Source organism: Aquarana catesbeiana, linkage group LG06 (genome assembly GCF_042186555.1).
Source record: "Aquarana catesbeiana isolate 2022-GZ linkage group LG06, ASM4218655v1, whole genome shotgun sequence".
In the NCBI taxonomy this organism is placed as follows: Eukaryota; Metazoa; Chordata; class Amphibia; order Anura; family Ranidae; genus Aquarana; species Aquarana catesbeiana.
Window position 1 is genome coordinate 41,783,535 of NC_133329.1, and position 17,092 is coordinate 41,800,626.

Sequence of the window (17,092 nt, forward strand, 5' to 3'; positions counted from 1 at the left end):
CAGCCCTCCTCCATGCGGTGCGGGCAGGATCGGAGCCCGCTTGTGCGGGAAAACACTCTATTTTAAAATAGATGAGAGGGAGTGCAATGGGTGTACGAAAGGAAAAATCCTGGACTGCCGCACTCCATGCAAAAACATCTTTATTGGAAAAATGGGATAAAATCCAAAATAGCAAACATGACAGGAAGTGGACACAATAGGCATAAAATAGCTAACGCGTTTCACATTCAAAGATGCTTACTCATAGCTAGAGGGGGTGCGATGGGTGGTCGGAGGAAGGGGGCCGGGCTTAGCGGTGTTGGCACGAATTAGCGTCCACAACAAGGGCTGCGTAGCTATAAAATGCACCTTTTTTCAGGGTGCATACAGCTAGGAGGGACACAGAGCGGACGGGTGGCATGTGAGTGACACAGGCATTCCCAGGCACATTTACTTTAAGCATCAGGCTGAGCTTAATAGCAGCGGCAGTTGCTCGACTATTGCTCAGCAGTGGGTGCATTTTTTTTGATGGTACCTCTGCGTTGTGCTGGGCACTATGACCAGAGGAGGTGGTTCAAATGCCGCAAAGACCAAGGACACAAAGGGGTCACCCTCAGGTCCTAAGGACCCTCCCTCTGCAACACCATCCCGTACTAAGGAGGCTGGTCAGAGTGAGCCAGCAGGGTCATCAGGGGCTGCAATTGCTCCTGACGCTTAAGCCCCTGCCTATATAACTGAGCAGGTTTTCTCCTCAGCTATGAGTGGCTTAGAGGAAAGATTAGTGGCTTTAATCACGTCTTTACAGAGTGGTAGAAAACGCATTAGGTCCCCTTCTACCACCCAGGATCCCCAAGCGGAAGAACTGCGTGAGGAGGAAGATGAATCCCCCTCAAGGGACTGTGAACAGGCTGATGATTCCTCTTCCATAGAATCAAGTCGGCAAGGATCTTCTTCAGCTTCACATGCTGAGAAGTTGCTGGTGCATTCTCTTACTGAAATGGTCTGCGCCACAGTTAAGCTACCCTTAACGGAGTCGGTTGAAGAGCCAACCTCCTGTTTGGGCGGTGAAAAGCTGTTTGGGGAGGATTTGGATAAATATATCCAAAGAATATCAAGTGGGAAAAGTATCCTTTTGCCAGTTAAGAAAAAGAGTAAACGTCCCTCATTTAAACGGGCTCTTTCTCCAGTGCCAGAGGCATCAGTCTCCAGGCAGTCACGACGGCCTCCACCGTCAGGTTCAAGAGGTAAACTTTAGGGTCAACTCCAGGGACAAAATAAGTCCTGGGGGAGGAAGCCCACAAGACAGAGTGCTAAAGCCTCTTTATGAAGGGGCGCCCCCGCTCATTCGAGTGGGGAGAAGACTTCTACAGTTCTCAAAGGTCTGGCAGGAAGAATTTCGGCACAGATGGGTGGTCTCCACAATAGCTCTAGGTTACAAACTAGAGTTCCGAGAGTTCCCATCTCCTCGCTTCCTCAAATGTCCCCAAAGATCCAGAGAAAAAGAAGTCTCTCTTTCTAGCATTAGACCGACTTTTGTCGCAAAAGGTCATCATGGTGGTTCCTGTGGAAGAGCAGGGGTCAGAGTTTTATTCAAACCTTTTCACGGTACTAAAACCAAATAGGGATGTCAGGCCAATTCTAGATCTCAAAGATCTAAATCAATTCCTGAAGATTCGCTCTTTTCGCATGGAATCAATCTGATCAGTAGTCTCCTTCCTACAAGGGGGAGAGCTTCTGGCATCAATCAACATCAAGGATGCATACCTGCATGTGCCTATTTCCCTCCTCACCAGAAGTATCTGCGTTTCGAAGTAGAAGAACTTAATTTTCAGTTTGTAGGCTTGCCTTTCAGCCTTTCAGTATAGCTACTGCACCTCGGGTGTTTAAAAAACTTCTGGCCCTTCCCCTGGCCAGGTTAAGGACTCAAGGTATAACAATAATAGCATACCTGGACGACCTGTTCTTAATAGACCGGTCGGTAGTCCGCTTGGCCCAAAACGTGGTCACCACGGTCAACTACCTGGAATACCTAGGTTGGGTCATCAAAGTAGAGAAATCTTCTTTAAAGCCAGTAAGAAGATTAGAGTACTTGGGTCTGTTCATAGATACAGCCCAGAAGGTGTTTTTACCCCAGGCAAAGATCAGCGCCATAAAGGAGCTGGTCCAAGGGGTCAGGGCAAAGAAGGGTCCTTCCATTCCCCTTTGTATGAGGCTGTTGGAGAAGATGGTGGCTTCATTCGAAGCAGTTCCCTATGCTCAGTTTCATTCGAGACTTCTGCAAAACAGTATCCTATCGGCCTGGAACAAGAAGATTCAGGCACTAGATTTTCCAATGCGTTTGTCGCCAAAAGTGCGCCAGAGCCTCAGTTGTTGGAGGATATCCGAGAAACTGCAGAAGAGGAAATCCTTCTTACCGGTTACCTGGAAGGTGGTAACAACAGATGCCAGCCTTTCAGGTTGGGGAGCAGTCCTGGAAGAAGCGTCTGTCCAAGGTAAATGGTCCAGAACCGAAAAGAACTTGCCCATCAACATTCTAGAAATTCAGGCGGCGCGTCTAGCCCTAAGGGCCTGGACATTCAGGTTGCAGAATTCTCCTGTCAGAATTCAATCTGACAACGCCACAGCAGTGGCTTATATCAATCACCAAGGGGGCACCAGAAGTCAGGCAGCCCAGGGAGAGTTAAACCATATCCTAACCTGGGCAGAAAAACATGTGCCGTGCATTTCAGCCATCTTCATTCCAGGGGTAGAGAACTGGCAGGCAGACTACTTAAGTCGCCAGCAGCTGTTCCTGGGGAAATGGTCCCTTCACTCCGACATCTTTCTGGCTATATGCCAAAGATGGGGGATCCCGGATGTAGATCTGTTTACGTTCAGGTTCAACAACAGAGTCGACAACTTTTTGTTAAGAACAAGGGATTCACTCGCATGCGGAACAAATGCGTTGGTGACCCAGTGGGATCAGTTCTCACTGATTTATGCATTCCCTACTATTCTGCTGCTACCTCGACTTCTTCGCAGGATCAAGCGGGAAAGGAAGTCAGTAGTTCATTGGGCCCCAGCTTGGCCCAGAAGATCTTGGTATGCAGAAATAGTAAAGTAGGGGGGGTAGGGGCCCCCCATTTTCCTTTTGTCAAGGAAGCTAGTTTTTCTGGTAGCCATTTCTTCTGCAAGAAGGGTATCAGAGTTGGTGGCTCTTTCTTGTAAAGACCCATATTTTCTCGTTCACAAGAATAGAGTAGTATTGCGTCCTCATCCTAGCTTTCTGCCAAAGGTGGTTTCAGTTTTTCACCTAAACCAGGATATTGTTTTACCTTCATTTTTTCCAGAACCCTGTTCTAAGGAAGAAAAGTCACTACACTCTTGGATGTAGTGAGAGCAGTCAAGATCTATTTCAAATGTTTTGTTCATGTTGCCTGAAGGTCCTAGGAATGGACAGACAGCATCAAAATCCACTATTGACAAATGGATTCGGCAGATAATTATTCAAGCTTATGGCTTGAAGAAGAAGGTTCCACCTTTTCAGGTCAAAGCGCACTCCACTAGGGCTGTTAGTGTTCCGTGGGCAGTGCATCACCAAGCCTCCATGGCTCAAATCTGCAAGGCCGCAACCTGGTCTTCAGTTCATACATTCATCAGATTCTATCAGGTGGATGTAAGAAGGCATGAGGATATCGCCTATGGGCGCAGTGTGCTGCAGGCAGCAGTATAGGTCCTCAGGTCTGATTGCACCCTACTTTTGTTTGTGTCCCCTCCCCTCAGGTGACATTGCTCTGGGACATCCCATACAGTTATTACTGTGGCTCTGTGTCCCGTGATGTACGATAAAGAAAATACGATTTTTATAACAGCTTACCTGTAAAATCCTTTTCTTGGAATACATCACGGGACACAGAGGTCCCTCCCCTCTTTCTGGTTACACATGTATTGCTTTGCTACAAAACTGAGGTCATCCCGGTAAGGGGAGGGGTTATATGGGGAATTGAACTTCCTGTGTAGGGTGTGCTATTGTCCACCACCTAAGGGTGCCATATAACCCGTACAGTTATTACTGTGGCTCTGTGTCCCGTGATGTACTCCAAGAAAAGGATTTTACAGGTAAACTGTTATAAAAATCCTATTTTTTCATTAAAGTGGTTGTAAACCCTTTACAACCACTTTTTACTACAGGCAAGCCTATAATTAGGCTTACCTGTAGCTACACTGGATATCTCCTAAACCTGCATGGTTTAGGAGATATCCCTGTATTTGCATGTGCCGACATCACATGCACGTCACACGTACGCACGCACGTTGGGCCATGCCACTACCAGCGGCGCCCGCGCGCATGTGCAGGAGTGATGTAATCGCGGCTCCGGCCAATCACAGCGCTGGAGCCGTAATACCCGGAAGTAACCCCCGGGACTGATGTCGGCCGCCGGAGCGGTGAACGAGGACCGCTGCGGGAGCTTCGAACTCAGGTAAGTAATTCATAATGAGCTAGTATGCTATGCATACTAGCTCATTATGCCTTTGTCTAGCAGGTTTTTTTTTGTTTTTTTTAGGGTTTACAACCACTTTAAGAAACATGTTATGCTTACCTAGAATGCTAATTTGGTTTATGTTATACTTACCTGCTCTGTGTAATGGTTGTGCACAGAGCGGCCCCGATCCTTCTCTTCTCTAAGCTCCCGCTAAAGCTCCCAGCTCCTCCCCACTGCAGTGTGTCCCCACAGGAAACCTATTTCTATGGGGGCACTTGTCTTATGGGCACATGCCTTGATTGAGATGAGGCTCAGGTAAGTTTTGGGGGTGGGCTGTGGGGGGAGCTAGCTGCATACTGGAGGTTTTTTTTTAGGTACAAAACCTCCAGCCTTTAGGATAACTTTAACCACTTACCAACTGCACTATAGCAAAATGATGGCTACAGTGTGGTTGGCCACACCCATGATCGTGCTTTCTGCGCGCTTCCTGGGGTGCACATGGGGAAGTGTCCATGATCACTGTGTTCCTTGGACACAGCGCATTGCGGATCAGGGTACAGGGCCAATCACAGCGGCCCTTTACCACCAGCTCCCTCCTTTCATCACACCGATACCGAGATCCCCACTGACTTCAGCCCCACTCCGAGCACTGCTGAGGGAGGGGCCTCTGAAGTCAGCTGGGAGGAGAACGCCCAGTGGGGCTGTAAATAATGTATTTAACACATTAAAGTTACACAAGGAGACACACTGCACATTAAATAATCTTTTTACAGAATGGATTACATGTTTTTACAAGGACTTTAACTAGGGCTTATTTTCGGGGTATGGCCTAGATTGCAGCCATCCCTGAAAATCATGCTAGGTCTTATTTTTGGGGTAGGGCTTTTTTTCAGGGAAACAGGTTAGGTGAACATTCCCCTTGTTAATTGAGCCACCTATTTTTTCTGTCTGTTTGCTAATCCTCCTGGAGATTCCTAAGATGTGATTAGTCTTGTGTCAACTTCGTTAGTCTTGTGTCAACCTCGTTACCTAACCTCTGTGGGATATTTACCCCAATGTGTAATATTTGTTTTCATTGTTCATGTGATGACTGCTCCTATTTTTGAAGTGTATAAAAACCTGTATTTCTGTTCAAAACATTATTCCTCTTGGTTCTACCTCAATATCTTGTTTGCGTAGGATGCTTGGGGTCAGGAGCGGCCTGTGCATTGTGGGCGCACGGGCGCTGCCTCCCCTATCCACCGCCGCCGTCCTCCCTATCCATGCGCCCGTCCATCGGATCGGCTGCCGGCACCTCCATCTTAACGAAGGGAAACGGGCAGTGGAGCCTTGCGGCTTCACTGCCAGTTTCCTACTGCGCATGCACGAGTCGCACGGCGCTTTGTGAATGGCCCCGTTGTTTTCTGGGGCACACACATGTCCTAGAAGGCAACGGGGCCACTCGCCGAAGAGGAGGAAGCGTCGCGGAATAGGAAGAGGCAGATTAGGAAGACTGCCTACCAACAGGGGTTTCAGGTAAGTTAAAAGAAAATGTTTTCAAATTTTTATTTTTTATTTTTTTAAGAATATTTAATGCACTTTTTTATTTTAGGGTGGCCCTCCACTTTAAATCTTTGTAGCCTTGAGCTCTTGATTTTCCAAATCTGGTTCTGGCTGAGAATCACTGTTCTTCAACAATGTTATCTACTTCTCCCTATCCTGCATAGTGTGTGCACAGAAAATAGACCCCATACATCGTGTGTGATCAGGTCAATGGTAATCTCACCTATTTATTGTCCACATATTTGCAGTCACAGTCCCCGCAGCTGAACAGGATCTCACGTCCACTATGTAAATGAAATAAAACATAAGAGAATTACAATCAGCATGCAAAAAAAAAAAAAGGAAGAGGTACTTTGCAAAGTCCATACATACAGACTAATAACAAACTTTGAGAATGCTGCTCCCAGCTCTGAAATTTGGGATACACACTCTTTAACATAGTGTGGTCTTAGGACTTGTTCACAATAGTAGTGCTCTCTGAAGAGCAATCCGCATTTGGATCACTCTTCAGCAAGCATTTGACAGGCAGTGAGGAGGCATTATAGGTAAAACAGCGCTCAAGATAAGTCTCTACTAATTCCACCACCACTGCACACTGAGGAGTGCTGGCCCTGTACACTGCAGAAGTTTCAATGTGAAGAAAGTCTGGATGGCTACACTTCCATAAAATCACCTTTATTAATCCGTATGTCACAAAGACAATCCACAGCACATAGAAGAGGGATATAGAGCAACAGCCAATGCGTTTCACACCATCTACGGTGCTTAATCATAGCCAAAATGGTAAGCACACACCCACACTATACACTATACTGTATGTCCAAATACCAAAATAATACACTTTTATATATGACAAAAATGCTATTACTAGAAAAATGAAAAACAAAACGAATATAAAGGCAGATTGCCATTCTGTGACAGGGGAAGGCAGTGATCTTGTGTTTCTGATGTCACCAATGGAGGATCCAAACTACCGCTTAAGATTCTTTTGGATCCTGGGACACCTGTGTGAACCAGCTGATCCAGCCGGGGTGCAAGCTATTAGAACTCTAAAGCCTCGTACACACGATTGTTGACCAACAAAAGCGTGGAATTTTGTCCGAAGGGCTTTGGCCCAAACTTGTCTTGCATACACACGGCCACACAATTGTTGGCCAACCATTACGAACGTAGTGACGTAATACGTGGTTTCTCAGCTCTTTAGCGCCACCCTTTGGGCTCCTTCTGCTAATTTCGTGTTAGTAGAAGTTTGGTTAGTGTTGATTTGCGCTTTTCTTTTTGCGTTTTTCATTTAGCGCTTTTCAGTTCGCGCTTTTCATTTCGTGCTTTTTAGTTCGTTTCTGAACGGCCGTTCGTCAACCAGCCATGTTGCGGAATCGGAGGAGATAACATGTTATTTATTATTGGCCTTGGAATTATTGCTTTGACATTTTTTTTGGTTGAATAATGATTTGATTTGATATATTTTCTATATATTTGGATGCATAGAATGCACTTTTTGGTTAAGTTCTATTGGCTGATAGCATGTTTAACTTTATTTGTTTTGTTTTTTAATGCACAATAAAAAAAATTGTGGAGAATAATACTTGGCTATGTGGTTTACATCAAATGACAGTTTGGGGGTAGGCAGTTACATTTAAAAAAAGGGGACACCAGCGTAGTTGTATCTTTGATCTTAAAAACTACGGGATAATGGTGTTGTGGTAACTTGCCCAAATAAAAAAAAAAGCATAATATTATTCTTGATATCACTAGAAAAAAAAAAAACCTTTGAATATTTGTTTGCAATGACTCCATCAGTATCACCAGCAAAGCAGCTTCATTGTTATCCCATTAAAGAAGAAGAGAATTGTGCGCTGCATTTTGAGATTTCATAATTTGCCGCATAATGTTAATTCTCCATTACGGCTAGTTTATAAGACCGGCCGCTTCTGGCTCATCCTTGCTTCCGATCATGCGTGTGTGTACTTTGGACTTTTGTCCGACGGACTTGTGTACACACGCTCGGAAAATCCGACAACACACATTTGTCCGGAAAATTTGAAAACCTGCTAGCCAACATTTGTTCACGGAAAATCCAACAACAATTGTCCAATGGAGCGTACACACGGTCAGATTTTCCGCCAACAGCCTGTCATCAAACATTTCCCATCGTAAAGTCCGATCGTGTGTACGAGGCTTAAGCAAAAACATGGATCTCTGTCTTCCCACAGTTAAAGCCTCCCCCACACAGTTAGCAAGCACTCCCTAGGCACACAGTTAACCCTTTGATTGCCCCTGATGTTAACCCCTTCCCTGCCAGTGTCATTAGTGCAGCGAAAGTGCATATTTTTTAGCACTGATCACTGTATTTGTCACTGGTCCCCAAAAAGTGTCACTTAGTGTCGGATCGGTCCGCCACAATATCGCAGTCCTATTATAAGTTGCTGATCGCTACCATTACTAAAAAAAATTGATATATATGTATTTTGTGCAAACCAATCAATATTCGCTTCTTGAGATTTTTTTTACCAAAAACACGTAGCAGAATACATATTGGCCTAAATTGAAGAAGAAATTTAAATTTTTTTATTGGGTATGTTTTATAGCAGAAAGTAAAAATTATTGTTTTTTTATTTTCAAAATTGTCAGTCTTTTTTTTGTTTATAGCACAAAAAAAAAACACAGAGGTGATCAAATTCCACCAAAAGAAAGCTCTATTTGTGGGGAAAAAAGGACATCAATTTTATTTGGGTTAGGGCTGCAACTAACGATTATTTTCATAATCGATTAGTTGGTCGATTATTGTTTTGATTAATCGATTAATCGGTTAATAACCTTAAAAAAAGTGTGGTGTATAATTTAGTTAGTATGTAAAGTTTTTTTAAAAAAAAACAATGTATTCTTAAATATCTCTATGCAGTGGTAAATATAAACAACCAACTATATGGTTAGGGAGCAAAATATTAAATCCACTCTGAGAATAACAGACAGAAGAGATATACTATATATACACTATTAGAAGAGAAATACAGTTTTTTGGCCAATTTGTTGTTGGGCAGATTAAAAAATACAAATTGCTGCAAAAACAAATTACATGCTTTTCTGCAGCTTCTCCATTGAAGTATATTGAACCAAAAAAGCACCGTTTTGCGTTAAAAAAAAAAAAAGTCCCTGACCCTTTCCAAATACGCAGCGGCTGAAAAAAAGTATAGTTGTGAACGTGTCCCATAGAAAACCATGTTAAATGAACTGTAGTGTGTTTCTGCAAAAAGCACCAAAAAACACAAAGATGTAAACCAGGTCTAAAATGTTTAGTAACATAATGGGGTTAAAAAAAACTAAAATGAGCCCTTTATAGTACAAAAAAAGCAAATGATCACTACTGTAAGGGGTTAATTTTTTTAATGTAGAACTGTGAAAGTAATATTTACAGTAGCGATTATTTGCTCTTTTTGTACTATAAAGGGCTAATTTTATTATTTTTAACCCCATTATGTTACTGGCCGATTAATCGATTATGAAAATAGTAATCGATTAATTTCATAATCGATTAGTTGTCGATTAATCGATTAGTTGTTTCAGCCCTAATTTGGGTACAGCGTCGCACGACTGCGCAATTGTCAGTTAATTTAACGCAGTGCCATATAGCAAAAAAATCACCTGGTCATGAAGGGAGTAAGCCTTCCGGGGCTGAAGTGGCTAAGGCCCATCTACCTTCATCCACTTACTTCAGAAGCAGCAGCTCAGGGGGCGGCTGAGTAGGGAGGAGTGGGCGTTCGGAGCATACATGATTTTGCCTGATAAAGGAGCATGCAGGCTCTGAATGGAAGTAATGTCTACAGCCGCCCTGAGCCGTTTCTGAGAACCAGGAAGCGCTGGGAGCCACCAGCACAGCCGGGTTTATCAGCTGTCTCTCCATCTGTGAGCCTACCACCTTCTCCCAGGAGTGGATGAACTATCTAAATCCTTCTATATGTGCTGTTACCTCTACGATATTGTTCCACATTGTCTGTCCTGTAATAAAATGTTTTAACATTGCTGCACTTAGATGGCGCTGCTCTCCTTTGTGTTTACTGTCTGCAGAGCCCCTTCTACCTTGTTATGAGCCAGCAGCTGTCCACAGTCAGTCTACCTGTGACCACCGATACATCTTGTGCTGCATTTGAACTTTCATACATGGACTCCCTGTTATAGAGAGCTTTCTAATTGCCCACTCTCTCTATCAAGCTGACAGAGCACACATGAGCATATGTATATATTTTTTCTGTGTTCGATCCCGCTGCTATCAATCTATCCAATGAGGACCCGAGACAGCGACTGGAAATGCTGGGCTCGTTGTCGTCTCTGGAAAAGATAGGGCTAAGTAAATAACAGAGGGGCTCTGGGGGGGCTGCTGCACAACAAAATGTTTTTCACATTAATGCATAGAATGCACTAACTGTGGGGGATGTGTTTTTGCTGTGAAAAGGCAGAGATCCATGTCCCTGCTTAGCAGAAACACAGGATCTCTACCTCCCCTACTAACAGAACGGCAATCTGCCTTGTTTACATCGGCAGACCACCATTGTGTCTCCCATGGGAACAATCAGCAGGTCCGACTTACTGCTGTATATGTACTGTATACGTTCGGCAAGTGGTTAAAGTGATTGTAAAGTCTCCTTTTTTTTTTAAGTTAAAAATAACAAACATGTTTTACTTACCTGTTTTGTATGGTGGTTTTGCCCAGATACTCCTCTTCTCGGTTCCCTCTTCGGTTCTCCTGGCACCGCCCTCCTGATGAGTGCCCCCACAGCAGGCAGCTTGCTATGGGGCCACCCCTACTCTCCTCATTGGCTGACTGACTTTGATTGACAGCAGTGGAAGCGGCGCCACGCTGCTGTCTCAGCCAATGGGGAGGGAAGTCCCGGGCAGCCAATACACTCCTATAACATCGCTGGAACTGGATGGGGCTCAGTATTAGGGGAGCTGAGGGGGGCTGCTGCAGAGAATTCATTAAGATAAGAAACCTTTTGACTTTGCAACCACTTTATAAACAAATTGCAACCTGTTCAAACAAGCTTCCTAGCTGTGGTGCAAATTGTTATGCTATTTGCATTGGTTGTGTCCAAAAAATGTTTTTTTTTTCTCCAATGCAAAATGGCCGCTCAAGCTCTCAGAAATTGTGGCCTGTTCAAACAGTCTTTTTAGCTGTGGTGCAAACCTGTATGCTCAGTGTCCAAAAAAAAAAGACACAAATATGTATTTATTTATTTATTTATTTTGTGGATGCCAAACAAGGCCTTCTAGTTGTGGTGAAAATCTCTGCTAGTTCCATTGTCAGTGTCAAAAAAATACCCAATTTTTTGACATGCTCTCTCAGAAATCATGGCCTGTCCAAACAGGCTTTCTAGCTGGGGTGCAAACCATATGTTTCCATCGTTGATTTAAAAAAAAAAAGATCCTTTTTTATGAATGCTAAATGCCTGTTCAACTGATCATAAATTGTAAGCTATCCAATTTTAGATTTCAAGAACATAGTTTTTTCTGCATGCTAAATGGCCGTTCAAGCTCTCGGAAGTTACAGGCATGTCCAAACAGACTTTTTAGCTGTGGTGTAAACCTGTATGATATCTCCATCCATGAAGATAAACGCCTGATCAATCTCTTTTAAACTGTTTGTTCACAAATGCTTTCTAGCTGTAGTGCAAACCTGTATGCTGTTTCCATCCTCAGTGTCAAAAAAGACACTAATATTTATTGTTTTTAGAGGCTAAATGCCTGATAAATCTCTGTATTTCCATGTTCAAAAAAGACATTAATATTACTTTTTTTATGGATAGTAAAAACCTGATCAGTCTCTTAGAAATGGTGGTCAGTTCAAAAAGGCCTTCCAGCTGTGGTGCAAACCTATGTACTGTGTCCAAGAATCACACTTTTTTTTTCCAGATGCTAAATGCTTGCTCAAGCTCTCATAAATTACTGCCCCACCATATAGGCTTTCTAATTGTGGTGCAAACCTGTATGCTGTTTCCATCCTCAGTGTTCAAAAAAGACACTGATATTCCTTTTTTGAGAGGCCAAATGCCTGATCAATCGCTCAGAAATTGTGGCCTGTTCAAAAAGGCATTCCAGCTGTGGTGCAAATCTGTACCCTATTCCTATTGTCTGAATAAAACACTATTTTCTTTTTTTTTTCCACTTGCTAAATGCCCACTCAATCTCTCAGAAATTGCAGTCTGTTCAAAAAGGCTTTCTTATAAATCTGTATGCTATTTCAATTGTTGATGTCCTAAAAAAAATACACTATCTTTTTCAGATGCTAAATGGCTGCATAATGGATTAAGTCCAAATTAATTTATAAGTCTATACTAAAAAACAGCCAACATGTTTTGCAGTCAGAAGAAGCGCATCCATCTGGACTTCACTCTGCAGTGTAGTTGAGCATCATGGGAAATGTAGTTCAAAAACATCTGGGGTGCCAAAGTTTGCCATCACTGCATTAGGGTGTGCACCCAAATCTCAAACACATGCCTTTCTCTGCAGCCTCAGCTGCACTGAACAGTGAATGAATGGGAAGTGCTCTGTGCTGAGCGGCTTCTTGTTCATTCACAAACGGAAACATAGTAAACACAGTTTACTATGCTTTAGTTATGAATGAACACAGTGAGTGAGTGTGTTCACTGTGTTCATTTAGAAAAGGAAGGAACCAGTAACTGGCATATTTACTGGCCCTTTCCCCCATTTTCCATTTTGGAGCAGCCCCCGTAATAGCCAGGGAGAGAGGAGAGGAGGGAAGCCTGCAGCATTGCAGGGGGGGGGGGGCAACGTAGGGGGAGGCCCAGGCAATAGGAGGAATCTGCACCGCATGCAGTGATTAGGGTGTGCCCAGGCACACCTAGCACACTCCCTACACACACCTATGAAAATGTACTACAGAAAAATTAATATTTACAGAGAAAAAAAAGATATAATTTAAATTGCTGGCTAGTAAATAAAATTTCCCTGTGGACTTTTTTTTTTATAAAAAAATGACATGGAGGCTCCCCCACCAAATCAAACACAAGGCATTAGGAGCTAGACACTGCCCTAGGAAACCTGTACCAATGCTAACAAACTTTTAAAAAGTACCATTTGGTTGGAAGCAGCTCTTTTATTAGGGCTTAAAGAACAAAATTTAGGGTGAACAAATCCAACATGCTTGGGGTACAGGCGGTCCCCTAGTTACAAACATCCAACCTACAAACGACTCCTACTTACAAACGGAGGGAGACAACAGGAAGTGAGAGGAAATCTACCCCTAGGAAGGGAAATTCTCTCCTGTAGGAGTTATTATGGGAAAAAGGTACCTCCACTGATGCTTTATCACAAAGGCTTGTTTCCACAACAACCCAAAATTTGTACAATCCAATTGTCATTGGGACAGAAAGTGAGGTGAAATCTTCTTAACAGGGGCACAGACAGCAAAACAAACGTTACAGGGGTGTTAACCCTTCCCTATGCTATCCAAAAAGCTTAAAAATCGTTTTTTTGGCTGGAGCTACACTTAAAAATTTGTACCTGTTACGACTTACAAACAGATTCAACTTAAGAATAAAACTATAGACCCTATCTTGTTTGTAATCTGGGGACCACCTGTATATACTACTGCAAATGTGACATTTACAGAGGAAAAAAATGTTTTTTTACATTGAGGATCACTATTTACATTTCCTGTCTGCTTTGTTCTGTTTGTAAAAAAAAAAGCAGCCAGGATTACCCTTAACATCCAGGACAGGATACAGGATAAGAGAAGTGGTATGGTGCAGAATCCATACATAATGAATATGAACAGATACTGAGACTTCACCCAGCATAGTGGACAAGAGAAGTGATACTGTGCAGTATTCATACATATTGGCAATTTTGCTTTACCATCAGCTTTTGCAAACTCATTCTGCTCATTCCTGCACATCAGTCACCCAACTTCCAGGCAGCATCCCACTGGCCACCTATGGCGATAATTAGTATAAACAAGGCCCCATCCAAAGACCTCTCACTCTCTTTTGTTGGGGGTTCCCAGCACTACTTTCTTTCACTCACTGTTTTTGTCCCCCTTGCACTGGGCATGTGTAGTCATCTGTCTTCAACTCAACACTTTATGATCTACGTAGACCATTCTTCTCTCTGCCATCAGCAGATAAAATGACACTGAAGAGCCAGCACATGAGTTCCAAATCAACATCAGGATGCTCTAGGGCAGGGGTAGGCAACCTTTCAGAGGCGGAGAGCTACCATGACAACATCAAAGACAGCAAAGATCACCAGGGTGCCGCAGCATTTTTATTTATTTTTTGTTAACTAGCAAGCCCTCAGAGGACAGTAGTTGGTAAGACAGTATACAGAGGTCAGTAGTAGGTAGGGCAGTTTACAGAGGTCAATAGAGGGTAGGGCAGTATACAGAGGTCAATAGTATGTAGGGCAGTGTATAGAGGTCAGTAGGGCAGATGAGAGGGGTAAGCAGAACAGGGACTAGCAGTGAACAGAGCATGGCAAAGGACAAGGGACCAGCAAGGCAGTGTGGGGGAGGGGGTTAAGAAAGCACAGTACAAGAGGGGTCAGGAGGGCCTGGTACGGGGGGGTCAAAAGAGCCTGGTACAGGGGGGTCTGGAGGGTATGGAACCAGGGGCTCAGGAGGGCTGGGGGTCTGGAGGGCACAGTACTTCAGGGTCAGGAGGACACAGTACCTGGGGGGGCAGGAGAGCATGGTACAGGGGGGTCTGGAGGGTATGGAACTGTGAGGTCAGGAGAGCTGGGGAGTTTGTTGGGCACAGTGTTGGGGGTTAAATAGGCACAGTCCTGGGGGGGGTCAGGATGGCACACAAAGGAGTCAGCAGAGCATACAGAGGGGTCAGCAGGGCACACAGAGGGGTCAGCAGGGCACAAAGAGAGGTTAGGTAGGTACAAGGGTTTTTCCAAAGCAGAGCCGTGCAGGAAAGCTGCTGTGATACAGCTACTTGTTCTGGTGCACTTATCCCGCCGATCCTCCTCTCTCGATACAGAAGAGAGGAGGATATCAGCGTGCTGAACACTGGAAGGTGAGCTTAAACCTGCTCCTGGCAAATTCTAGGTGGCAGAGGCATTCCCCTCAACGCAGCAAGGGGCGGGGAATGCCTCTGCCTATGCTTCCAGGACTGAGAGCTCAGGCAACAAGACGTGATCTGATCTCCCAGAGGAAGTCACGAGGTGTGGCGAAACTAGTAGTAGGGGCGTGGAGGGCTGACGTATGAGGAAGTGACCAGGAAAGTTTGTCTCAGTGCGATGGACTGAGGGAACACTGCCGACCGGAGCTGCAGAGCTGGTTCCAAGGTGATATTATCGTCTTCACACACAGGTTGTTTTTACAAAGGCTGTTTTTTAATATGAAAAATGTCAGTGTATATATGGCACATTATCATTTAATACATTTTTAAAAAGGATAAAGCACTATTGCCAGTTTTTACTTTGCATGTGGGTGATGAGAGTGGAGGTCTCTGGTAACTATCAGGAAGGAGCATTCCATAGTGAAATTGGCTACCTAAGTCATATACCAAAGAAAGGAGGAACAATAGGAGGAGTACCCCTCCTTCCTTCAGAAGGAGTACTACTGTCACAAGTGCTTTTATTAAGCCTTAAGGTGAGGGCAAATCCGGTGGAGGGCAGCACAAGGATTGCTTTGCTATATGCACAGAGGTGAATCAGAGTGAAGATTTCGGGTTCAGAGCATCTATTTTTATTCACCATATATTGGACTATCATTTTGTTCACAGTCACTATAGATTGGACTATTGACCACCTATTGATTGTTTTTTATAAGAATATTGTTTTAGCAATTGCATTTTTTATTTTTATTTCAAACTTTTTGATTCACTGTATGAGATTAGGAATTCAAGCCGAGTTTAGAGCACTTGCACTTTATTGAGGATTGCTAGATTGCATTGAGCTCTTAATATAGTGGCTATCTACTCTAGGAGGGTCATATATTAATATATTCATTGGCATCTTTATGTTTATTCAGCCCTGCACTCATTTGCTTTTGTTTTTTGCATCATCACATATTCAGGAAGTGTGGGGAGTGCTGACAGGTTTTTTTGTGTGTTTGTTTGTTTTACATAGCTGCTCACGAGGTTCTGACACATATTTACATAACAGATACAAATCTGGGAATGCACATTTCCCCAGGACAATGAGGGCTGTCCCCAGGAAATGTGTACAGATGGTAACCTTAGCCCAAGTCAGTTTCTACAATACAATTTTGACATCACTTCTGGCAATGGACATGGGCCATCTATAATGTGGGAAAGCACTGGAAATCACAAGGGGACTGGGACAACTCATTGTGGTCTATTATGCCATCTGAAGGTTATTTTCGGAGACCTTTGGGTAAATTATTACAAGTAAAAATGTCCCTATGACTCCCTAATTGTTAGATAATATAACAAATACCAAAGGAACATACCGACTTATGTTAGCTGAGACCAGTTTCAGGAAACGGTACATTTTACATTTTTCTCAAATTCATATACTGTGCTGTGCCTTTAAAGATTAATTGCTAGGGATGGGCAGAACTATGCTCTCTTCGGTTTGCACCAGAACATTCGAACATCGGGAAAGTTCGGAACCGAATAACGAACCCCATTGAAGTCTATGGGACCTGAACGTGAAAAATCAAAAGTGCCCATTTTGAAGGCTTATATGCAAGTATTTGGGCATACAATGTTTATGGGGGTCCAGGTACTGGCCAAGGGGACATGTATCAATGAAAAAAAAGTTTGTAAAAAACGTAATTTTTAAATCCCTTAGCTGACTAGCAAACACTGCCATTACTGCATTGATGCAGTAATTCATGCAAAAGGAGCCCCAACCAAGTATTGAGTGCATACTATACTGTACATGGACATACTTTGCAGGAGGCCAACATTTCTGTATTAAAAATATTTTTTTTTTTATTGATCTTATGTAATATTTTAATTTTCTAAGATACTGAATTTTGGATTTTTACTAGCTGTAAGCCATAATCATCAGAATTAAAAGAAAGAAATTCTTGAAATATATCACTCTGTGTGTAATGCATATCTATATAAAATATGAGTTTCACTTTTTGCAATTGAATTACTGAAATAAATTATCTT

General features: G+C 43.3%; 1 protein-coding gene across 3 annotated transcripts in view; it reads right to left on the bottom strand.

The window, feature by feature from the left end:
- LOC141148347 (F-box only protein 6-like) overlaps positions 1–17,092 on the bottom strand; it is a 64,627-nt gene that overhangs the window by 18,005 nt on the left and 29,530 nt on the right. For all 3 annotated transcript variants that reach the window (XM_073635738.1, XM_073635737.1, XM_073635735.1), the window contains exon 3: positions 6,208–6,268. In XM_073635738.1, the coding sequence (XP_073491839.1) occupies positions 6,208–6,224 (17 nt within the window). In that variant the 5' untranslated portion in view covers positions 6,225–6,268. The remainder of the gene's footprint in view (positions 1–6,207; positions 6,269–17,092) is intronic.